The 24,604-nt window shown below is 42.3% G+C and overlaps 2 protein-coding genes across 3 annotated transcripts in view; one reads left to right on the forward strand and one right to left on the reverse strand.

Moving 5' to 3' along the window:
* Positions 1 to 1,572: 1,572 nt before the first annotated feature.
* LOC131409217 (uncharacterized) lies at positions 1,573 to 4,085 on the reverse strand. The gene is made up of 2 exons (XM_058546323.1): positions 3,591 to 4,085; positions 1,573 to 3,501 (listed from the first exon to the last, which is right to left on the reverse strand). The coding sequence occupies exons 1-2, from the start codon at positions 4,083 to 4,085 to the stop codon at positions 3,133 to 3,135; spliced, it is 864 nt and encodes a 287-aa protein (XP_058402306.1). The 3' UTR covers positions 1,573 to 3,132.
* Positions 4,003 to 24,604, forward strand: part of C8H4orf19 (chromosome 8 C4orf19 homolog) — an 83,196-nt gene continuing 62,594 nt past the window's right edge. The window contains exon 1 of one of the 2 annotated variants that reach the window (XM_058546866.1): positions 4,003 to 4,036. The gene's annotated coding sequence lies outside the window, so the exon portion shown is untranslated. The other variant, XM_058546867.1, reaches the window with a different exon arrangement.

Below are 24,604 nucleotides of genomic sequence, written 5' to 3' on the forward strand. Positions count from 1 at the left end.
TTCTAACTTGCAGATTAGAGTACAGGCTAGGCTCTGCAGATCACTGGAGGTCTTCACACACTCCCAGGATTTTCAGGTATACCAAAATATTTGCTATATTCATTCAACAAATGTTTATTTGGTCATACATTTTGCCAGGAATACAAAGGTACATGAAACAGCTCGTACCTTCTAGGATTTACAGTTTTAACAGGCAGACAGGTAGGAAATAAGTTCTATGTGTAAGTGCAAAGACAGTGTGCTTCCCTCTGGGACAGGGGTGGAGGTGGGAAGGATGATAAACAAGGAGTCATCCTACTCATAAATTGCCTCCAGGTGAGAGAGCAGGACCAAAGGGAATCTTCTCATACCCACTTGTTTCCATTCCTTGCCTCTTGGATCTAAGAATCCCCCAACACACCAAAAAGTTTTTTTTAAACAGGACAGCAATGGAGAGCTTAAGTGATGGTAACTAGGAAATAATCAGGTGAAACCTTGTATCTAGTTCCACAAAACAATCATTCTCAGAGAAACTTAAAATCAAGGTGTTAACAAATACTCTGTTCTAGCTATGTCCAAGGCATTATGCTATGCCCTAGGATGATTTGAAAATTAGTCACCCACAACTCCTGCCCTCAGAATCCTACAATCTATAGGAGACTACTAAATTAGATGTAAGACCGACTGTGATAAAAAGTTGTTAATAAAAGTGAAAGCCAGTGCTGAGGATACACTGCAGAGGAGCAATTACCTTTAATTGAGAATCAAAAAGGATGGCCAAGAGGAGGTGACAGGCAGCTGAGGCTTGAAGGATAAGTAGAATATCAGAAAGACATTTGGGGGCTGGCCCAGTGGCCTAGTGGTTAAGTTCCGCGAGCTCCACGTCAGCAGCCCGGGTTTGTGGGTTTGGTTCTGGGGCGCAGACCTAAACCACTCATCAGCCATGCTGTGGTGGTGACCCACATACAAAATAGAGGAAGATTGGCCACAGATGTTAGCTCAGGGTGAATATTCCTCAACAACAACAACAAAAGACATTTCAGGTGAAGGAAGCTGTGTGGAGAAGGGAAGCATTTTGATGACTTCAAATGCTATGTTGGGATTTTACACTTTATTAGATAGTCAGTAGGAAATTGTGAAAAAGTTTTTGAGAAGGGGAATAGCGGGTTGGAATGGTATTTTAGAATGACTCAGGCAGTACTGCGTCAGATGGATTAGAGATGAAGAGACCAGATGCTGGGAGACCAGTAAAGAGACCATTGCAATAATTTGAGATAGAAAGTGTAAGAACTTGATCTGAGGACGTGACGGTGAGAATGGTAAGAGGGAGCAGTTCAAGAGTGATTTTAGGGCTTCCCGATGGAGGTGGGTGATGAGGGAGGGGAAAACACGTAACTCCAGCTCCACTTGAAATTGGGCAGAGAGTAGAGTGACAAATGTAAAATGAATGGTTAGGAGATGAAAGTGGGGGAAATAACAAAATAAAAAGCTGGACCTGGAGAGAGTTCAAAGCTTAAGACATCCATGCAGGCAACTGGAAATATGCTATCCATCTATGGAGAAATCTGAGCTAAAGATAAAGAATCTAACCAGTTATCTCTTTCTCAGAAGTCTAAAATGCCTAATATGGTGCTTTTTTTGGTTATAATGTAAGACAATACCATAAATTTTTTAAAATTTTGTTTCTTTTCTTTAGAACTATATTGACAAATCTACTCCAACAAATTAGCTTTCCTATCTTCCATGACTCATCAGTTAGGAACAATTTATATGCCAATGAAAACACGAACACACCTAAACAACTAAGTGAATCATGGTGTTTCATTTCTATATGTATCAAGAAACCATATGTTTTCTTGCATATTTTTTACAAGGGGCCCCTCAGATCTTCCTTTGGCATGCCCTGTGATCTGCATGAAGTACACATTACATTTTGTGTAGACACATGTGAGGGTTTGGTTTCAGTGTATCAACATGATAAATTATATAACACTGGCAATTTGAGGTTACCAATAATACCACCTCTGGCTTGATGGAATCCCAGTCTTTAATAGATGAGGGTAACTTAACCAGCTGATTGAGTATATTAAGAGCAGTGGTTCGCAAACTGGAGTGTGTATCACTTGTTAAAACATAGATTCCTGGGGGGCTGGCCCCATGGCATAGTGGTTAAGTTCGTGCACTCCACTCCTGCCACCTGGGGTTCTCAGGTTCAGATCACAGCCCAGACATATGCAACACTCATCAAGCCATGCTATGGTGATATCCCACATACAAAAATAGAGGAGGATGGGCACAGATGTTAGCTCAGGGCCAATCTTCCTCACCAAAAAGCAAAACCCACAGATTTCTTCACCCTCCCCATCCCCCACTATTTCTGAATCGATATATCTAGAGTGGGGCCCAAGAATTTGCATTATTACTAAATTCCCCCAGATGTTGCTAATTCTGCCAGTCTGGGAACCACACTTTAAAACCCAAGATAAACACCAAAGTCTTTTTGCTCAGAATAACCTAACTGATAAATGTGCCAATATCTTGTGGATATTACTAAAGCATGGGCTAGAAGTTTGACATGAGGGTTTTTGTTTTTGTGACAAAGGGTTTTTGTTTTTGTTTTCCACCGAGGAAGATTAGCCCTAAACTAACATCTATGCCAGTCTTCCTCTATTTTGTATGTGGGTCGCTGCCACAGCATGGCTGATGAGTGGTATAGGTCCACACCCAGAACCTGAACCAGGGAACCCGCCAACTCCAGCCAACCACGCAGAAGGCGCCAAACTTTAACCACTAGGCCAGTGCGCCGGCCCCTGTGACAAAGGGTTTTATCATAAAATTAGAGGGTCTTATCAGAAAAAGACATGAAACAGCATATAACTTCCCTCATAAATCATTTTAAAGCACGCAGCTAGGACACAACTGGGAAATTCAAAAAACGAGTTTTCCCCCATAAAGCATAGCAAATATCGTGTAAATAGCGCTGTAATCACTAAAGTGGACATATTAAAAACTAAGGGTAGTGTGTCCATGTTTAGAATTTGGTCCAGTTACGTCTCCAGCGTCCTGTTTTATCCTAACTCTCCCTGGAGGAGTTGAAGAGAAAAGAGAGAAGAGGGTAAGCTAGGTGGCGCAGTTGCTTAAAACATTTTCCTGTCAAGCCCAACATTTACTTTGGGGCACAGGTGAAAAGAATTTCCAATACTTCAGTAGTATTTTAGGGTAAAGCAGCAGTTCTCCACCCACCTTAGGTGCATGGGTTGCAACAAGTAGGGGCCTGGAGCTCAGGGTTAGACGGCGTATTGCAGCCGAGGTTCCAACACCCCAGGAAAAGAGAGGGAAGGTGGGGGGCGGGGAAGCATGATTTCGATGAACTCCCACTTGTGGTTTTTGAGGGTGCAGGCCAGACTGTGCAACTTTCCCAGGAATTATCACCACGGTAGCGACGGCGCGGGTTCTCAGACCCTCTCTCTCATAAAGGCAGGCGATCGTGCACACACCAGATCTAAGCGGCGAATGCCAGAACTGAGGAGGAAACAGAAAAATACAAGTACACGGGGGGGAGGGGACAGATCTATCTGCCAGGGGGTGCGTTTATTTATCTCCCCACTTACGTCTCGAATTATAGGAAGCTCCTCTCTCCCTAGAGCACGACAGAAAAGTAGGCACCGAAAAGTTTCCCAGCACGGGCAGGAGATGGGCATGCAACCTGGGTGTCGGTGCTCGGAGGCCGAGCTCCGGATTTTCTGCATCAGTGCGCCCGGAGGCCAGCCCCGGCTCCGGGGGGTCGGCTGTCGGCTCCAGGCGCTGGAGCGCGGCGCGGTCGCGCGCGGCGCGGGGCGCAGGTAAAGGGTTACGCGTGCCGGGGAGGCTCGCCCGCGGCCGGCCCACGTGACGCGCCGGCCCAATGACGGCGCCGGGGCGGCCGCTGCGAGCGCGGCGGGCTCCGGGCGGCGCTGAGCCCCTGGCGATTCCCGGCGCGGCCGCCCGAGGCCGGCGAAGCCATGGGCGCCGCGACCCCGCCGCCGCCGCCGCCGCCGCCGCCGCCGCCCGGGCCCAGGTAGGGACCGCCGCGGGGAGGACCGCGGAACTCGCCTCTGTGGCATCATTTCCCCACCTTCTCTCGCAGGTCATTTTTATTTCTGTATTTCCTTTTGCCTCGGGGGAAAAAAGTGTGGGGTGAGGCAACTCGCAGTTCGATTACTTCGGAAAAGTCACGTAATTTAACACAGGCGCGGGAGGGGAGGCAAAATCCGGGATGGAGGGGTTGGGGGAGGACTTGTACAAATTCTCCCAACTAAGAGACCAAGACAGTTTGTAAAGCTTGGCATCTGATTGGAGTAGGAAACACTTTTGTTTTTAAATCCCTGATTAATGAACTTTCAACAGTGCCTGAGAACTTGATTTGGAAAAACTGCAAGAGATTTTCCCTTATTTCTAATTCCCCTCTTCCCCCATTTTTAAGCATCTGAGTGCTTGTGAATAAAACAGAAATGGAATGTGACCCGCTGCTGTTTCTTAGAAATGTCCTTGAGTCCCAAGATTTGCCCCCCTGGGGTGCTGGCTCGGTGGGTGGCGGTGGGTAGGGGTTGGGGAAAGGGTGCAGGGTTAGGAAGCAGCACGTGTTGAAAGAGGGTGCCGGGTGCAAACGGTTAAATGGTCACAGACTGTTTGCTGAATATTTAATAATTAGGCAAGCATTTCCCAGGTCGATTGCTTGGGTCTCATTGACCTTGGCAGCCCTGATGAGGTGAGATTTTCACAAACCATCACTGAAGAATTTTTCCAATGATATGAGACAGAAATCAATTTTTTTTCCTCCAGCGCTGTAATTCACCTTAAAAATAAAACAAAAACTCTGTTTAGTAACTTAGTACAGTTTATTTTCCATTGCGATATAGACGTTTGCCCAGTGAATTTACAGGAAGTCAAGTGTTCCCTGAGGTGGTTCAAATCATTAAAGAATAGGGCATTTATTTTCTTTCTGTCACTATGAAAGACAATTACTGGTGGCGTTTTTCACCACTCATTTTGGATGTCCTGGGTGACTGTAACCAAGCTGTTTCGAGGAGTAATAGCTGGAGAAAAGATGAGAAACATTTGAGAGTTGAATGAGAAATGGAAAGTGGTTGCTGCTTTTAAAGACAATGATTGTATATTTGCCATTTATTCTCCCATTTAATCCTCCAGTTACTACTATTATAAGAAGGAGGAGACAGATGTTAAAGCCTTTTAAGGCTAAACACCAGTGCCTATAGAACACTTTAACAGTCATGAGGCAGATCATTGAAACAATAATTTGAAGCTCTAAGTAGAGTGCAGTCTGGGGTTATCTGTATTTCTCTGGAGAGTCAGTTATAGGAAGCTGCCCCGGGCACAGAGGAGAAATGGAGCAGACGCTGATAAAGGAAGGCATGGTTCGGCTTATTTCTCTTCTCTGCTCACTGTGTCCATCCTGAGCTTGCTCTTTGTTTCAGCAAGTATGTAAGTGTCTATCTCATGACACCTGGCCCCAGGGCCTGGTCCTCTGTGGTTCTAAAGATTTAGATATCTAATGACAGCTAAAGATAAATGTGACCAATCTTAGCTATGTTCTAAGAGCTTTTGCATATCTGGAATTTAAAACAAAACAAAAACTTGCATATCAACTAAATATGTTCATTAGCCTAAGAATGGAAAGAGTCCCCCCCCCGGAGTTCCCTCCCACCTGGTGCCTCCCTGAGCATGGAAACACAGCCGCGCTATGCTCTGGCCAGAATCCAGTCCCAGCCCAGGGGCAGAGCGGGCACTGCTCTCCTTGCTCCTGGAACTGCCCTGCCCTTGGTGCCCCAAGAGCCCATTGACTGTGCTGCTTGGAATGGTCTCCAGTTTCCAAATAACTGAATACCAACCTCCCAGTAGCTGGGTTTCCTCTACTTGGACTGTTTCAAATTCCCCGAGTTCAAGAATTTCTCCAATATCCCTGATTCTTGGGCTCTTTTTGAGTCTTGGTTAAATAGTACCTAGCTCCTGCCTGTCTTTTTTTTTTTTTTTTTTTTTTTACCTTTTTTGGTCATTTGATTATCTGGTTGCAGATAGACTTTCTAGATACCTAGAAAAGAGCAGTTGATAGCCTCATGCTAGGGGAGGGCAAGCCTGGAACCTTCACCTATCTGTAGGTGGAAGAGGTCACCCGGTTGTAGCCTTGCTTAGTCTGGTTACCACCTGAATGCTATTTAAGGGAATAAAGTGAAAATGAAATTTTTCGCCTACTCACACCCTTTTCGCCGGAGAATATCATGGTCCCACAGAGATTAGAATCTTCAGAAGGACCGTATATCATCAGAATGACTCTCTCCTGAAACATACTTAATACACCCATCAGATGAGTATGTGTCCTGAAGCAGATACTTAAAAGAACTCAAAATACTGACTCAGTGTCATCAAGCATCTTAGAAAAGATGCTCCTGAGCTGCAGTGAATATTATTAGCATAAGACGAAAGGAATATCATGTCTCAGATGTTACCACGAGCAGTGAACTCTGTTCTATTCAGTGTACAAATGGCTCTTCAAAATAAAATGAACCCCTGACCTGGTGTTGGAGACAGCATATGAGTAGACCAGAGACACCAGACACTCAGCGAGGTGCTGGAGACACAGTCCTTGCCTTCGGGGATCTCACAGTCTTCAGAGAAGCCACTGGAAGATTTTAAGCAGAGCAGATCTGTATTTTAGAAAGTTCACCCTGGATGCGATGAGAAGAATGAAATGGGGAAAATACAAGCAAGGCAGCTACTATAAAAGCCCATGTGAGAGGAGCGAGGGAAGTGAATTGATTCAAAAGGTATTTAGAAAGGGGGCAAAGGTATTTAGGATCTTAACTCAAGGAAAATATTAGGCTGCTCAAGTCTGTGATGTTAATTTACATATCATTTCAAAATACCTTTGTTCCAGGTAGATAACCACAAGCTGAGTTTCATTGCAATGCTTTCTGTACCGACCAAAGTTACTCCAGGGCCTCACGTAGTTTGTTTACGTCACAGAAAAAAGTTTTTGATAAAGAATGAGCCAGACACATTTCAGATTTTCAACAACCTAGTGCCTCTTTATGTAGACTTACATATATACATCTGAAGGCAGAGTTAAGGTAAACTGTTGCCCTCATATTATATACACATTCTCTGATTTAGCCTAACTCCTTCTAGGAATAAAAATACTCTGACTTTTGATTGTGTAACAGTAGTAGAAGTGGGCAGAACAACCTTTGTTTTTTTTTTAAATTGGCCACAATGTGGCCTGCTGTGTGTCACAAAGAAGACTGCATTATAATTGCAGGAGTGCAGTGTTAGAGTGTGTACTAGCAGTATGTGAGAGGCACTGAATGCCTGTGAGAGAGGACAAGTCACCTTAGTTATTGACTCACTGCCACCTGTATAGCTTTTTAATACAACACGTATTTGGATATATTTGTAATTCACTTGTTTGCTAGTCCCAGAGTTGATCTCTACACACACAAGTTTTGAAGTTTCTTTTAATTTTGGTGTTAAATTTTTCCCCCCATTTGATAATTGAGTACATATCTTGAGTCATTTATGTGCCATAAATGCAGATTGGATTCATACTTTATTGCTATAAAACAGTATCCATCCCTCTTATTTGATGATGAGACTGCACAGTCTCAGTCCTCTGGAATATTTATCGCAACCTAGAAATAAATAAAAGAAGTCCACTTGCACCTGCAAATAGTTGTTAAGAGCTGCCTACTTAGATTCTAGAACTTATGTGGCATGGCTTTTCTTTTGCTTTCTAACGAACTTGGCTATCTGGGTTCCACAGCAAGGAGGCCCACCTTATAGGTTCAGAATTATCTGTTACCAAGGAATAAGTATTGCATTTTGGAAAAATGCACCCTCAGTCCTTTTTAGAGCTAGAAAAGAACCTTAAATGTCATTTGGGTTAACCACGTTAAATTACAGATGAGGAAACTGAGGCTCAAAGAGGTTAAATGGTGTGTCCAAGGTCATATGGCTGCCCATTGGAAAAGCCACTGGGACCAGAATCTAAGAATCCCAATTCCCAGTTCAGTCATCTTCCTACTACTGACCACAAAGTACAAATTTTAATGTTAAGGAAAATTCATTTTCTGTTAAGTACCTTTTTCCAAAAAATATTATAATAGCCACTATTTATGGAGAAATTACTTATATATCCAATGTCAGTTATCTATTGCTGTGTAACCAATCACCCCAAAACATAATCACTTAAAACATCCACTGTTTATTTAGCTTATAACTCTGTGGATCAGCAGTTTGGGCTGGGCGAATCTGCTGGTCTTTTCTAGGCATCCTTAAGCATCTGTGGTCACCAAGGTGGCTCTGCCTCTGATTGTTGGCTGACCATGGGCTGAGTCAGCTGGGCCTCATGCCTCTCATCATTGGGCAGGCTGCCTGGGCTTGTTCACGTGTTCACTCAGCATGGTTTTAAGAGGGAGCATGGTAGCAAGGCTCCTTGAGGCCTAAGCTGAAATGGACACAAGTTGCTTCTCCTCCAGTCTGTGTTAGAAGCAAGTCATGAGGTCAGCCCAGATTCAAGGGTAGAGAAGTAGACTTCACCTTTTGATGGGAGGAGCTGCACAGTCACATTAGAGAAGGGGTTGGGAATGGATTCCGGGAGGGGTGGAGAATTGTGGCCATTTTTGTAATCTGCCACATTGGCAGAGCACTTTATATAACTTACCTAACTTAATTCTCACAACACCACCAGAGGTTAAGGCAGAATTCCTGTTTACAAGAAACTGAGACCCAGACATGTTAGTCTGAGTTAGGCAGGGGACGCAGCTGGTGAGTGATGGCAGCAGCACTAGAACCCGAATCTGACCCGAAGCCCGTGTTTGTAACCATGGCGCAGCTCTGCTTCTCTGCGTGATGCCGCAGGGACAGATGGTGCTGTTAAGTATCACACAGCTCAGAGTTTTGTATGAACAAAATTTAACTTTAAGAATCCTTTTTCTTGATTTATGTGCTAAAAGAAAGTCAAAAATGATTGTGCCCACAAAGAACGTTTGGTCTCATTTATATGTGTGTGTGCCTGTGCACACAAGTATTTAAATAATAAGATTCAGAGTAAAGAGAAACTGACTGGATTATCAGAGAAGCATAATAGAGGACAAGAGGATGAGCTTAGGGGAGCCAGGGGAAGGACAGATTTGAAAAGAATAGTATCTATTTATTACTATCTCTAAAGACCCTCTCATCATTTATATAAAATAGATAATATTCCCACTATACACGTGAAGTTATTTGCCCAAGGTCACACAGCTAAAGCCTGATGAAGATGGCATTCAAACCCATGTCTGCATGTCTCCAAAAACCACCCCCTCTCCATCTGTTTTCCACTAAGCCAATAGGCTTTGCTACTCGAAGTGGGGTCCATGGACCAGGAGCATGGTGGTCACCTGGGAGCTAGTTAGAAACGCTGGGTCTTGACTCCTCCTCGGATCTATTGAATCAGAACCTGCATTTTAACAAGATTCCCAGCCGATTCCAGAGCACGGTAAAGTGTGAGAAGCACTGCACTAGAGGGAGCGTGGGGAGCATGACTTGTAATAACAGGGGCTGGTGGGAGAGCATTCCAGGCGGGGAGCTCAGCAAGAGCATAGGCCCTGAGGCTGGAGCCTGCAGGAACTGCGGAAACCCTGGACTAGAGGTGGGGCCTGTGTTTGGAGGAGAGGGAAATAGTGTGAGACCTGTAGAATCGCCCTGGGTCCTGAGGAGGTCTTCTTCTCAGGAACGCTGATCAGGCAGCCCCCAGGATGGCCTGGAAGGAGCAGTGCACCCAGCTGTGCGGTTGTGCCGTCGTCTAGGCATGCCGTGAGAGTCAGACTCAGGTAGGGATGGTGGAAATAGAGAAGAAAGGTCCACTCTGGGAGTCAATTTCAAAGCACGTCCCACAGGACTTGAGGCCAAATCGGATTCTGAGGAAGGAAGAAGGGAAGATGATTCTGGACTGCCAAGTTCTGAATTGTGTTTCCCGACCTTCAGGTTGGGATGTTAGCTTTGCATTTGTTTCTTTACTACTGGGAAAGAAGATACTTTTTGGTGATAATGGTGGTTTTGATTTTTTGTGTGTTTTAAGGCAGCTTCCCTCATTCCTGTGAGTTGTAGTAATTTTTCAGCTTTTGCTAAGAGGCACTTCAAACGTTAAAGTTCCAAATCTGTGTGCCCATGTAAATTTCCTATATAGAGTGAGAGAATGTTTTTGGCAGGCGATTAGTTATAAGGAAACAGCTCTTCATGTAGTTCTTCTGTTCGGTAGACCTTCTCAACTGCTCTGTGACATCTCTATAGGTAGGATTATTATGCTCCTTTCACAGGTAAGGACACTGATGAATAGCGATGTCACTCAGCCAAGATTTGAACCTAGGTCTACCAACTCCAAGCCCAATCTTGTGTCTGTCCACTGATATTCTGCAGGTTATTTATTTGATCTTTGCAGGAAATTATCAGTCTGCTCAGTTTTTGGTTTGGGTTTTTTTTTTTTTTTCTCATATACACTGTGTCAAACTCAGAAAGGTGCCTGAAGGTTTATATTGGTGATTTTGCAACCACTATTTCATGGAAACTTGAAAATGCCTCATAAAGCTGGTTTCCTCCTTTGCCTGATTTCTTATTTCATTGAATCCATATGTTAATCCCAATGGCAACAAACCACACTTTATATTTCAAATGATATGAGTTGTTTTGCAGCCTTTTCCGTTGATTCTTTGAGTGATAAAAAGATTTTGATTTTTTCCAAATAAGTTTTTAAGCCTGTTTCTTAAGTAGCTAAGGTGAGGCTTTAAAAATGTCCGTACATTACAGAATCATGACCTGGAAGAGGGCTTCACTGGGTAAAACACCTCATTTTATGAAAACCAAAGCTTGGAGAGAGGAAGGGGCTTGTTAAGGAAACCCTACAAGTCAGAGGCAAAACTAGGGCTGGAAACCTTGTTTCTAACCCCCAGTCCTGCACTCCTTGACTAAACAACTTCAGAGCAATTCCTTTCGCTATTATCCTGTTTCCCAGCCTCTGCCGGGCGTGTGGGGAAGCTGGGAGAGCTCACATTTTAAAGTCAAGATGACCTGGGTTTGAATCCTGGTTTGCTGGCTATCTAACGTGTAACCAAATGCATTTACTGCTATAGTCGTTTCTAAAGAGAATCATAAAAGAGTTCATTGGCTGGACAGTCAAGATTTAGTTCACCAAGTACAATTTATCTGCATTCTGTTTTTAACTTGATGGGACAGATTTTGTGATCCTCACTGGGATTTGGTTTTGCTGGAGGAAACCAAGTGTTCTAGGAGTAGACATAATGAAAGCTTCAGAGATACAATGCAGCCCAGGCAAGTCCTAGCCTCCCAAGACCACTGATGGTCTTTCAGTGATGGAGGCCTGATCTCCCTGCCGTAAAGCAAGTTCTGGCTCTGTTTTTGATGCGACGGCAGCTTTCTCTTTTCAATGCTAAATGGCAAGTATTTCCTGGTGCTGAAGCCCAGGGCTTAGCTGTGGCTCTGGGGAGGTGAGCCTGGAAACAAAGAAAGTTAGAGAAGTCACAGCCCACTGGTGTGGAGAGAGCGAGAGAGTTGTTTTTTTTTTAATGCCCTGCCTAGATTCAAAGATTTAATGGGGCAAAAGGAGTGTGAGTTTTATATAATCAAAAAAAAAAAAAAACACTAAAGTAGCTTTAGAGAAAGTAAAATTACTGAAATTGTATCCCTTGACTGGCAGTTGTCCTGTAAGAGTTAATTAGACAAACAAAAAACAAACAAGCAAACAAACCAAAACTCAAGAATTCACTACCCTCACACTTTGCAGGGCCCCTGATGGCAGGTGTGATGGGGCGAGGCACATGTACTCGCAGACATACACCCATAAGTCAGGAATCATCAGGATCATGCTCTCAAACAGACGACAGCATCATACGAGTGTTTGGTCCCATTAAATCTCTTTACTCACCTCTGTTTGTAGGTGCTTACCATCGATTTAGTTTACGTGAGCCCTTTGAAAGAAACTAGGGCGGGGGTTGTATTGTCTTCCATCCCTAAGCCGGTTGGTCCACTGCACTTCTTGAGGGAGTCTCAGGGGGAGTAAAAGATGTGACCCGCTCTCCCAGAGGAGGCTACAGTGGGGGCTGAACTCTCCTCAGGTGTGAATCCTGACTTGGCCTTTTGTTGTGAGACCTCAGGAATTTCACCTAATCTCCCTGTTTTCAGTTTCTTGTCTATAAAGCTGGGAGGCTAACTAACTGCTCCCCGCTCCATGTCTGCACTTAGAAAATGTTTAATAAATCTGATTCTCAGCCTCTGTGGCCTTCAGTTTTGTCGAATGTAAAATGAAAGGTCTGGACCAGAGCAGCACCATGGGGTATAGGATAGAAGGAAAGGGATAGGGTGGAGGGAGGTGTTCGAGCGACACGTTTCTTGTCACAGCCAACTTCATGTTGACCTTAGATAAAAGCCACATGTAGGGGCCGGCCCAGTGGTGTAGTGGTTAAGTTCTCGAGCTCTGATTTGGCGGCCCGGGGTTTGCAGGTTCAGATCCTGGACGCAGACCTGCACACCGCTCGTCAAGCCATACTGTGGCGGCGAACCACATACGAAATAGAGGAAGATTGGCAACGAATGTTAGCTCAGGGCCAATCTTCCTCACCAAAAAACAAAAAAAAAAAAAGCAAACCACATGAAGTAACAGGGAACTTCAAACTTAAACACATGGGATTTCCCCTGAATTTCTAACTACATATGTAACTTTCCTTATTATACAATTGTCTACTTAAATATCTTTCCAGGGGTAGTTTAAATGCTTCCTATACCTCAAGCATGTAAAGCACGTGGGGGAGAAATATAGTAACCATTCCACGTTTGTATTAGCGGAAAGGAGGGAAGGTGCCAAAAGCTTAGTTTTGAGGAAACAAAGTAAAAGTGGAGTTCTTTGAGAAAACAGAACTTATTTACCTGCTGAAATGATCATTCTATAAGTGTTGAGACTCAAGGACACTATCAAATATGGAGAAATGAGAGATGAGGAAGGTGACTTTTTCTGGCTCTCACTTCCGTGATGAATTTTCAAAGTTGGCCTTTATAGTATTTAAAAGAGAGGGCCATTGCCTTGCCTGTGGTAGTTTATATACTCTTCATCCGTCACTTTGTGAGTTTAGTTGGATTTTTAAAAAATATTATAAAGTGTTGTCACTGTGGAGGACCTGCTCCGCTTAGTGAACCTAGTGACATAAAAAGATTTTTTTTTTTTCTATCAATGCTGTGTAGACTAAAATCTAAACGATCTTCTCTGGGATAAATGTTTATGGAGGTTGTGCCAGGTGGTTGGGATATAAAAGTTGACAAAATGGACTTGGACACAATCTTGTAGGGATCAACGCGTTAACCATACAGACGTCTCACTCTGCATTCCTCTAGGACTGCAGGGAGGAAAGTACTGGGCACTCTGAGGGGTGGAAGGGAGCTGTGACCTGGTCTGAGAGGCAGGAATGGCTTCCCTGAGGAAGGGATGTGCAGCTGGAATCCGAAGGACGAGTGGGGTCTAATCAGGCAAAGGGAGTTGCAGGGGTGGGAATGTGTATAGCATGCTCACACGTCCCAGGGTAGCAGTGTTCCAGGAAACACCCTGAGAGGTAGGCAGAAGCTAGGTCGTGAAGGGCTGCATAGGCCGCATGCCATAATCTGACCTCAACCAGTGTGGTCCTTCCTATTTATTTAAGGGTTTTTTGGTGGATGTTGGAACCTCCCAATATTTTTGGGTGACCGTAAAGGTCTCCTTCCTCATAGCCTCACACTTGGTCCAAAACCAAATCTCAGCTCCATTCGGCCCCACATTCCAACATCGATTAGTAAGCAGGAATCAAAACAATCATGCAACATGTTTTGTAAGCTGAGTGAAGTCCCTCCTTCTATTCCTTTAGTTTCTCCAACTATATCTTTCATGCAAGGTTCATTGGAGGCAAATGTGACACTCTTCTAGAGGCAGGGCTGAGCTAACCTAAGAGTTTAAGCAACAAGAATTCTTTGAGCTAGCCACTGGACAAGGCATTTTTCAGAAACAAGCATTGGGAACCATTGGGAGGGGAACAGGTTACTGCATCGCTACCATCTACCATGTTGATGCAAGCGTGGGAATGCTTCTATGCTAGTTGTAGCCAGTCCACACATCTTATACAAAACTGATTTCACCAAGGAAAAATAATTTCTAACATCCATTGGCTAATTAATAAAGTTTTTTATGTTGATTGGAGATAAAGAAGCTAACCTACCTGTAGAAACCACTGCTGGATTGTACCCTTCTGATAACATTCTTACTAACCATCTCTTAAGTGTGTATTCCTGGTTGGGGCAGCTAATTAATCTACATCCTAGGGTGCAGATTAAAAACATACTCATAAATCCCAGACTGTCTATGCTGATGTATGTCAAAGTGAGTTATAGACAGTCCAACCATTATAAGGCAATGGTCTTTATCTTAAGAATAGTGAGAGGCTATTGAAGGTTTTAAACTGAAAAGTAATAAGCTTCGCATCTCTGGCTGCAGTTTGGGAAACTGGAAGGCAAGACTTGGGGAGAGAGGGGACCAATGAAGGGGCTGTTTCACGAGATGTTGTTGAATCTCCACTTGAATACAGTGGAGGTAATTAGATGGAAAGAAGTGGATGGGTTCCAGAGATATTAGGTAAAATCACCAGGACGTGGTGATGGATTGGAAATGGGAAGTGAGGGAAGAGATGTCAAGATTGAATTTTAGGACAGGGTATACAAGGAATTTTGTTGCAGTCTTGTTTGATCAAAAAGAAACAGTTCATATGTTGTCAATATACACTGGTTAAATGGAGTATAATTTATAGATACAATGCAATCCTCTGTGCTGATGGAAAAAATGAGATGTATATGTGAGGACATGGTGGAAAGATATCCAGGATATAATCTTAAATTTTTTTAAATTTATTGAAGAAACATGCACTTAGTGTTCAATTTTAATACAAATAGTAATGATTATAATTAGCACTTAAACTAGCAATAATAATGATTGTAATTAGCACTTATAATTAAAATATCTGGAAGAAAAAATTCCTGACTGGTTATCTGTGAGGCGGAGATTACCAGGGATATTTGCAGCCTACAGTTGACATTTCTGTACTCTGGATTTTTTGCAGCTGAGAAATCAGATTTTGCAGAAAAATGAGCAAATACCCTACTTCTATCTTGTAAACTCCTGATCATTCTATCCCAAATGATTACTCCCTCTTCTGAACACACAGACCACATTCATTCCAAATGTTAGATCCAAAAAGGGCCTTAGAGGTCATTTAGTTGCACATCTCTATTTCACAGATGAGGAAACTGAGGCCCAGAGAGGTTAATGGCATGGCCAGCATCACATAACCCTAAATAAATAGCAGGGCCCAGAGTAGAACCCAGGGATATGCTAACTCTTAGTCTAGAATTCTTTCTCCTGCAACAAGCTAAGTCTCTTCTAGCACTCACCGTATCTGTGAATAACTTGGCTTTACTGGACTGTCAAGTGAGTAAACCTGTCTTTCTCCTCTAGTAAATTATGTGCTCAGACTCAGAGTGTCAGTGTCCAGCATCATGCTCAATATACTGTAAAACTCTCATTAAAGCAATCAATAGACTTTAGTTACACTTTTTTGTGTGTGTGTGTGAGGAAGATCAGCCCTGTCCTAACATCTGTCAATCTTCCTCTTTTTTTTGCTGAGGAAGACTGGCCCTGGGCTAACATCTGTGCCCATCTTCCTCCACTTTATATGGGACGCCGCCACAGCATGGCTTGCCAAGCAGTGCGTGGGTGCGCGCCCGGGATCCGAACCGGGGAACCCTTGGCCGCCGCAGCAGAGCGCGCGCACCTGACTGCTTGCGCCACCGGGCCGGCGCCTAGTTACACTTTAGATCCAAGAGGCAGGACTACAATTGGGGGAGGAGAGAGACTCTCACGCATGGCTTGCACTCAACACAGCTCTACTCTCTCCCTGTCTCTTACTCTCTCCCGCTCACACACACAGTAGGAATGAGTTAGGGGCACTCTACTGCTGCCTAACTGGTTATGCTGGGGAAAGGACTTTGGGTTTAAGGGAGGTCAGGGAGTACCCGTCTCACTGCAACAATACACCAAGATCCTGAAGTTCCTAAAGGAAATGGCATCGCTATTGATGGGTATTTTTAATTTGTCGATAATGTGATTTCCCACAGCTGTCTTCAGGACTCTCACTTCTTACAACTCCCATAGGCCCTTTCCACAGAGTGTGTTTCAAGGACTCTTTCTTGTCTATAAAAAGTCAGCCAACCCTGGCCTGATTGCGGGCCCAGAGCAGTGTTTCAGATTGTCCACTCTCATCTGGTGGGCCCAGCGAACTGGGTGCTTCTGGATCACCATTCACTGATGGAAACGAAGACAGAGAACTGCCTTGTCCTTAGACCAGGAGTTAGCCCAGAGCTGTTAGGGAACACCGTGCACCAGTCTGTTAAGTGTTGTTGGGCTTTCTCACCGTTGGTGCCTGATCCTTTCCTCCTCCTCCCCTGAAGCTAAACAGAACTACACTTGGTCTGGTGTTCATCACCTAAATGGGCCACTGTCTTTCGGAAACTATTCTCCCATTTTGCAGATTTGGTGAGCTTGTTTCCAGTGTTTTATTAATTTATTTCAACTCAGCATTTTCCACATCTTAAACATTTCCCTTCTTTTAATTACCATCTGTTTTATTTTTTAGATTCTGTACACACACGTGCATGTCTTCATAAAGTTTAGTTTTAAACTCTTTCAAACCAGTTTTTCTTTCTCCTGTTGCTAATCTTGTGTGGATTCACAGTGCTTTAAGTATTTAAGGTATCTGTTTAATGCGTTTATACATTTTATCTTAAAATTTGGGAAAAACAAAAATAGCTAAGTATCACAACTGTGATATGCCTTTAAATTATATTAAGCAAGCTAGTATTTTGTTATGATGAAAATAAGGATAAATTTAAAGTACTAATAATTACTTTTCCCTTGGTCAACTATATGTCTGCCTTTCAGTCAGGTCACCTTGTGCCTTTCACAAATGCAAAAGTTTAGCTTCTTGAATACTAGCGTCATCTAGAGGCTGAGAATATAGTCAAGGGGAGAATGTGTGCCCTTCCATAGGGGAATAGCCAGTAGGTCTTCATTGCAAATGGAACAGGAAGGAATGTGAGTGAACCACAATGTAACAGACCTTGGAGTCAGAAAATTCCAAGTTGACAGGATTGTTGAACCCTGGAAGGATTATTGGAGAGTTGGTATCATCTCTCTATAACCCAGCCCTGGACTGTGTGTGTGCCTTGAGAAATACCTGGAAAAAGGTTACATTTCTCATTGTTCTTTTCAGCTATGGTCAGCCTGAGCGATAATCTATCTGGCTGATAGTCATCTTGGCATGAGATATGGTTACGGAATTTTCTAGTAAAATGCAAAACACATTGGATGGACAACAGGATAGACTATTCGAAATCAGTCTGCCCTGGAAACTCAAGGATTGATGTTCCCCTTAACTTGCCCAAATGAATGTGACAAAGCATTTTTATGCTGACACTGTGACACTTTGGGAAATATAGTTTGTATGCCTAAACATTGGGACATTTTGATTCTTCATGGAGGTAATCGCCTCGATTGGAAATTAAAATTTCCATGAAAGAATTAGAATGCAAGAGTCTGTACGTATAATTAAGGGCTAGACCAGGTAGACTTGCTGATGTCTCTTTATATCCATAATCAACAAACATTTGAGTACCTTCTATTTTTTTTTTTTTTTTTTTGCTTCATAAAGTTTTGAAAGTAAAAAAATGTAAGAAAAAAAGTTACCTCACCATCAAAAGAGCAGAAAGGTTTTCCTGCTAGAACTTCTCAGTTGGGACTGATTAAGGAACATTTATTTCTAATGAAAGTATAGAGGGAAGCCAAAGGAAAAAGGGATGCTGTGTCTTTAAATTTGGAGATATTTTATAATTGTCCTTGAAGTTTCTATTTTCATTGTTTGCTTTGGGTGGGACATGAAAAAATATTTGCTTACCGTATGGCACTAATCTTCATGCTTGTGTTCACAAATTTCCTTCCCTGAGAAAAGCAGTAGGCAATTCATTGCTGATGGCTTTTCGTTTTAAATGTTTTCAAATGCATGAATTTCTGTACTAAAAATTGCTTAAGGTCATTTCGTAACCAAGGGTCAGATCTAAGGGAAGATAGCTCTGAGACTTCAAAAGTGTGAAACTTCAGGAATTAAACATTGGGTTTTCTAGTTATAAATTATCCCAGAAGCTCCCTTAATTATGTGATCAGTATTTTCGTTATAAATTGGTTATGAACAAAGTACTGATGAACTCTCATAGTTATTCTAAATAACATTGTTTGGAAAATCTTAATTTACATGTTTTAATAGATTTTTTTGAATGTTTAGGTAATATGTTTAAATTATTTTGAGTGGCTTGGAAGCAAAGGTATATTTGTTTTCTTAAGGGCATTAAAATTCCAATAGCACAGAAATTCTTACTCACTCAGCAAATATGTATTGAGCATTTCCTATATGCCCGACCTACAGAGAAAATATAAATCAGCCTTCCTGGAACCCCACAGTGGACATTTTTCACAAATGTCACAAATGTGGAACTTTAATTTGCAAACAAAACTCTTGAATATTATACTTACGACACTATATACTTGGAATATAAATTCATTCATCATATTTATTGAGTACTAACTACATGCTAGGCGTTGAGCTGTGTGCTGACCCGGATACAGAAGTGGACAGATAGAGTCCTTGTCCTCACGTAGCTTATAATATCTGTTGGGAAAGAGGAACGTTAAATAATCACATAAATAAAACTAGAATTTCAACTTATGGTGCAACAAAGGAAAGATAAAAGGGATGTATAACAGCTTTTATGGGATCTTCTTTAGCTGGGGAGGAGAGAGAGGTCAGGGAAGGCTTTTGAGAGAAAGTGACATGCTAGAAGTGGCAGAAAAGAAAAATTAGCCTGGGAGAGAGGTGGAGAAAATCAGTTATGTATTTTTTTAAAGGTTGGGGGGCGGGAGGCGGGCCTGAGCCAAGAAACCCAGTTTCTAGTTTGAGAGACACTAGTAAATATTCTTGAGCATGTGTTAATCTCTGGTCTCATTTTCTTTCACTGAGAAATCAGAGTTGAATAGAAACCTCCAGGATTTTTGCTCTGATCTGTGATTCATACAAACTGCTACCTTACCAAAAAGCCCTCTGATGGCTTCCTTTGGGCCATTTCTGGAGCTGTCATCATCCCACCCCAAATTCAGTCTGTTCTCAGAAACTGTGCAGTGAGTCGCTGCCTGGCTGGCCCCGGGGAGGCCAGATTCAGGCAGTTCAGCTGAGCTACCTCAACTTCCTGCCTCGCCCGCACCCACACTGTTATCTACCTCTGAATCAGTCCTTTCCTCATTCCCGCCATTCTCAGAGGATAAGGTGTTCCTTTTCCTGGTCAAGGTCAACCGTTTCACCTGGACTCATTTACTTTTGGTCGCATCCTCGGGCACATTGCTTCACCGGTTGATCCTCTCTCTGCCCTGAATCTTCGCTCTTACCACTTCCTCTCTCCCTCCAAACAAGTCAACTCACTCTGCAGTAAACACGCTCAAACCGTTTTTTTTTTTTTAATTAAAATAAAATACAGAACAAATATCTCTTCCTTTGAGCCTCATTCCTCCACTTTTTGGCTAACACCCCGTCTCTCTTCCTCTCCTTCCGTCCCTCCCTCTCTCTCACTGTTTCACTTATTAAAATTTTTTTTTTGGTTTTTTTTTTTAACTTTATTTATTTATTTTTCCCCCCAAAGCCCCAGTAGATAGTTGTATGTCATAGCTGCACATCCTTCTAGCTGCTATATGTGGGCCTCGGCCTCAGCATGGCCAGAGAAGCGGTGCGTTGGTGCGGACCTGGGATCCAAACCTGGGCCGCCAGTAGCAGAGCGCGCGCACTTAACCGCTAAGCCACGGGGCCAGCCCAATTAAAATATTAAGTTAAACTAAAAAGTCTTAAAAAATTCTTGAGTCATTGCTGCCTTTAAATGCAATTCCCAATTTCTCACTTGTAGTTCACTCTTAATATATAGCTACTTGTTGTCTACCCACATCATGACGCGAAAATTTCACTGATGAAATGTAAATCTCAAATTTAAATTTATAACCTTTAATTCTGATGGTCATATTTCATCCCCTTACCTTATAAACTTCCCTGCTGCATTTCAAACTCTTGATATTGACGACGCCTTCCTTTTTGAAATTCTCTCTTTCCTTTGAATTCTATTGTACTATTGCATTTCTCACTGGTTCTTCTTCCACTTCTGTGATCAGTCCCTATTCGTCAGCCACCTACTATGAAGTCTGACCCGGGGGGGTTGACGATGCAGAATCAGGTCGCAGATCCTATGCGAACCTACAAGTTATGACTCGGTCATCAAGGAAGGATGTACAAAGACTTGGGAGTAGGATTAAACGATGGCTAGATTCATTGATTCGGGTCAATTGGCAAGGCAGCTTATGTGAAAGGTAGAAGAATCAAAGAGGACTTGAGAATTAGGTAACTAGTAATTTGAATCTTGGGGACGGAGATGAGAAGATGGAACCCTTTGTTGGGTTTGGGTTCCATGTTAAAGCAAATTATTTCCTTACAAGATAGTGGTTTAATCCTGGGAAAGTTTAGAATTAACTGCAAATATGATAGACTAAATAAAACCCAAAGTATTTATATTTTTAGATAAGTTTGTGGGAAAGTCTGTCTTTAATCTTTTAAATATATACAGTATTTGTAATGTTTAAGATAACTTGTTAACATGAATAGCCTTGTGATTCTAATTTAAAATATGTCATTGAGTGACTGATTTAGATGTTGGATCTTTAAGTTGAAACTTAAGATAATTTTGCTATTTTATACTGGATTGAAATGTGTAAGAGAACTGAAGTTTCACCTTATTTGTGAGTTTATTCGTTTTATAAAATGACATAAGTACTAGGGAAAGGTTTATTAGTCAGAAAACTGAAATAACTTAAAAAGAAAATCAAATATATTACATTTGTGTTTAAAGTATCTTTTACTTTAATTAACCAAGTTGAAAAATCACTCTTAAAAGGATCGACAAAGTTTAGGAAATTTTAAATAGGATATGAGATTTGTAGTTGATCCAACTCTAGAAAATTACATTTTTGTATTTTTTATTTTAATAAATTAAATATCAATTTAAAAAGCTGAGTAGCTGCACATAATGTCTTTTGGAGCCCTAGGGGACACCCGGAAACCCCTGTTGCCATCTCCCGCTCCCAAGCATTGGTGTGCACCTGGGCTCCTTCCCCACCCCATACTTCTTCCCACTGTTCTGGCTCCCTGACCAACCTCTAGGAGTGTCAGAGTGTGTGCACTGCTCATAGCTCATATTTACATGACGCCAAATGTATACCTCCAGCCTACTCTCGTCGCACACCTACAGATCCATTGAAAACAGCTGCCTGCAGGGCAGATCCACTTGCGTCTCCCCAGATACCTTTAAACTTAACCCATCTGGAACTGAACGCATCCCTGCCTCACCCCCAACCCACGGACTTGCTCTCCCTCCTGTTACTATCTCAGCTGATGACATCATCTAGTTGTCCCTTCCCCTCAAGAGCAAGGACTGTGGCTAGGGCATCTTTGACTCTTCAGTGCCCACTACCTGACAACAGTAAGCAGTCAAAAACTAAATCTATGAATACAAAGGGCAAATAAAATATGAGATGACATGAATAAATGTTTTAGGACAAGTGGAAGGGGAAGGCCCCATATCATGTTGGTATTAGTTAAAATCTCTGTCAGAAGAGCAGGAATAGCTAACACTTATTGAGCACCTACTGTGTGCCAGGCATTCTGAGTAGTTTATATACATCATCTAACTTACAGGGGTGAGCTCAGAGAGGTTCAGCAAGCTGTTCAAGATGACAAAGCTGGTAAGTGACAGAGCTGGGACTCAGTCAAGTTTTGCGTGACTCCAGAACCCACCATCTTAGCCAGCAGACTGCCTCTTCAGTGTTACACACCTCACCTCACAGGAGCTGCTTTCACATTAGGTTAGATTTCCTCTGACTGATTTTTATGCAGTGGGCATTACTGATGGAACTGTGAAGATCAAGTGGTACTTAGAAAGTCAGAAATTCATTTATAATCATTTAGTAGATTTTTTTTTCCGTTTCCTTATAAAAGAACTCACTTCACCTTGTTAGATCAAAATAGCAAGGCTTAATGATTTCAAAGATCGATATTGGCACTTCTTGAAGATAGAGTAGCTCTCTCAACTTTCCTGCTTGACCTTCTGCTAGTTTAGGAAAAATCCTTCTCGATCTTTCCATGTGCTGCTAGACCAAGACGGATGCGTTTCAGTCAAAATGGACACAAAATATTTGATTTAGAGGAAATGCAGCCACAAGAGCGCCTTTTAAGAAATAAAAATTGAGAAAGCATCCTTCTAACATTTCCTCCTTCCCTCTCTTTTATACAGTTCATACAAACAATGCTCCTTTTTTCTGCTGAGCAGTTCAGCCCTAGCACAAAATTCATAAGAGTGGTAAAACTGGACCTGCTATCTTATGTGCCTTCACCTCACCCAGAGCCTCTCCCCCTCACCCCCAAGGAGAATAAACCCTTTAAATACAGCCTGCCGAGTACAAGCTAAAGTCTGGGATAATGAGGATCCTTTGCTCAAAATAAACATAGTTTTAAAATAATGAGCATTCTAGTCTGTATTTCTCATTCCTGAATTAAGTCTCTCCCACCCAAAACTGGTGTGCTTTTTGTTGATTCTTGAAGTTGGAGGAACTTTTGTCTGTTTTCTCTTCAGGAAATTATGTATAAAAATATACCACCTTTAGCAATGTTTATGAATTAGTTATTTAGAGGATTAGTTCCCTTGAGCTCTCCTGTTTAGTTGAGTCACATATATAAATTTGAAAATCGGAAAGAGCCTAGATAAAGATATAATAATTGTCTATGTAGTGCCACAGAATAGATTTCTTGAAAGGGATTGTAGTGAGCAGGAACTTTTTTTGTGTGTGTGTGAGGAAGATCAGCTCTGAGCTAACATCCATGCTAATCCTCCTCTTTTTGCTGAGGAAGACTGGCCCTGAGCTAACATCCATGCCTATCTTCCTCCACTTTATGTGGGACGCCACCCCAGCATGGCCTGACAAGCGGTGCATCTGTGCGCGCCCCAGATCCGAACCGGGCCGCCAGCAGCAGAGCGTGCGCACTTAACTGCTGCGCCAAGGGGCCGGCCCCTGAACAGGGACTTTTCACTAATTGTGTTTAACTAGAGCATGAGGAATTTTAATTTCCAGAATTGCTTGTGATTGGGGCGAAAATTCAAAATAATTTTTATTATTGAAAAACGGTTTTTCCTCAACTTCAAGGAGTAAAAGAAAGGAACTATTTTATATAAGGTGGAAAATAATGACAAAACTGAAATAGCCTATCTGGCCTTATTCAGAGAAGGCAGTGATTCAAGAGTAACTGGCCTGGTTCTCTCAAGTGCACAGACCAAAAGGCAAATATATTTAGCATATGATTCAATGCTATTTATCATGCTAACCCTGGGACAATTAGTGATCTCATTTTCCAGATGGAGCTATAAAGACAATAATTTATCCAAAGTGTTGTGGGACTGCTTAATCTCAGGTCTTCCTTTAAATCACTCTGTGGTCACAGAAATCACTTCTCTGTTCCTTAATGTCTCAACAGGTACCATGTTGCCTGTTGCTATAATGCAAAAGCCATGTCCCTTCAGCATCTTACTCATCATCATATGTATGCACATAGTAGCCACTGAAATAGGATAACTGTGGTGAAAGGCACAAGCCTCTAGACACACCTGGGTTCAAATCCCAGCTCTAGAGCTTCCTAACGTCTGTGAGCCTCCATCTCTTTGTAAAATAGGGGTAATAATTGTGCTGACATATAGATGGCTTCTGCTAGGAATCAGATCAGTGCATACATGTGAAGAAATTTTGTATGTTAACTTGTATGACTTCTGTAATCAGAAAACAATTCCTAGAAACACATGCTAAAAATCAGGAAGTGTACCCCTCCATGATGGCCACCCACGAGCATGGCTGTTATCAAGATGAGCAATAACAGGTGTTGGCAATGATGTAGAAAAATTGGAAACCCTCATACATTGCTGGTAGGAGTATAAAATGGTACATCCACTTTGGAAAACAGTCTGGCAGTTCCTTAAAAGGTTAAACGTAGAATTACTGTGTTACCCAGCAATTCTGCTCCTAAGTGTATACCCAAGAAAAATGAAAAGATATGTCCACACAAAAACTTGTATATGAATATTCATAGCAGCATTATTCATAATAGCCAAAAAGTGGAAACAATCCAGATGTCTATTGACTGATGCATGGACAAATAAAATGTGATACGTCTATACAGTACATTATTATATGGCCGTAGAAAGGAATGGAGTACTAATATATACTGGAATAAGGATGAGCCTTGAAAATGTCCTGCTAAGAAGCCACACACAAACCACATACTGGACTATTCCACTGTACACTTTAAGAGGGTGAATGGTAAGATATGTG

Source organism: Diceros bicornis, chromosome 8, assembly GCF_020826845.1.
Source record: "Diceros bicornis minor isolate mBicDic1 chromosome 8, mDicBic1.mat.cur, whole genome shotgun sequence".
Classification (NCBI taxonomy): domain Eukaryota; kingdom Metazoa; phylum Chordata; class Mammalia; order Perissodactyla; family Rhinocerotidae; genus Diceros; species Diceros bicornis.

What these genes read in the sequence shown, in the direction of transcription:
- LOC131409217 (XM_058546323.1), bottom strand. Translation starts at nt 4,085, where the DNA reads ATGATGCCACAGAGGCGAGTTCCGCGGTCCTCCCCGCGGCGGTCCCTA. An exon ending in AGCTTCCTATAATTCGAGAC is followed by an intron (nt 3,502 to 3,590) that starts GTAAGTGGGGAG and finishes TTTCCTCCTCAG; the next exon opens with TTCTGGCATTCGCCGCTTAG.